This window comes from Propithecus coquereli, unplaced genomic scaffold, assembly GCF_000956105.1.
Source record: "Propithecus coquereli isolate 6110/MARCELLA unplaced genomic scaffold, Pcoq_1.0 Scaffold103, whole genome shotgun sequence".
NCBI lineage: Eukaryota > Metazoa > Chordata > Mammalia > Primates > Indriidae > Propithecus > Propithecus coquereli.
This window is the reverse complement of record NW_012134192.1, coordinates 3,541,244-3,541,877: the sequence shown is the minus strand read 5'-3', so window position 1 is coordinate 3,541,877 and position 634 is coordinate 3,541,244. Positions and strand designations below refer to the sequence as shown.

Genomic DNA, 634 nt, shown 5'->3' with positions numbered 1-634 from the left:
GATTCAGCTATAAGTAATCAGATTCTAATTAAAACTGTCCAAAAACACAAAATCTTATAACCAGACAAGGTTAAGGATGACTTGCTGATTTTCAAATTTCTGTCTGTTCAAATATAAATTATATTAGCTGGTGATAAAATGGCATCATGATTAAATAAAATATAATTATCCTATATTCTAAAATACAAATATGTGCTGTCACTTACCCGGCCGTAGTCATAGAATCCATCACTAATTATGTTACCCGATGACAAATAGCCAGTCTGGCTATATTTCAGGGGAAGATTGTTGTTGAGCAATTTGTTATAAGCTGCCTCACTGAATTTATTTTTTCGACTTACTGATAGGTTAACTTCATCAAGGATATCTAAAGCCCTGTCAATAAAAGCAAAAGGCATTATTTGCTTTATACAGGCAATCCAACATTGAGTCCCCATCTCTATACCTGCTTTGGACCCTGAAGGGAGAATTGAGATGGAAAGCCTAAAGCCTCCCCCACCCTTTTAGATAAAGCAACACTGACAGAATTATGAAGACAAATCTGCCCTTCTTGAGGATAATATATGCCATGCAGTAACTCACCCAAACAGTTGAAAAGGACACGTTCAGGAAACAACAAAAAAAGTTCTTTGTT

The 634-nt window shown here is 35.3% G+C and overlaps 1 protein-coding gene across 1 annotated transcript in view; it reads right to left on the bottom strand.

Moving 5' to 3' along the window:
• ARMC3 (armadillo repeat containing 3) overlaps positions 1-634 on the bottom strand; it is a 98,246-nt gene that overhangs the window by 39,017 nt on the left and 58,595 nt on the right. Inside the window, exon 9 of the mRNA XM_012644176.1 lies at positions 207-500. Within this exon, the coding sequence (XP_012499630.1) occupies positions 207-500 (294 nt within the window). The remainder of the gene's footprint in view (positions 1-206; positions 501-634) is intronic.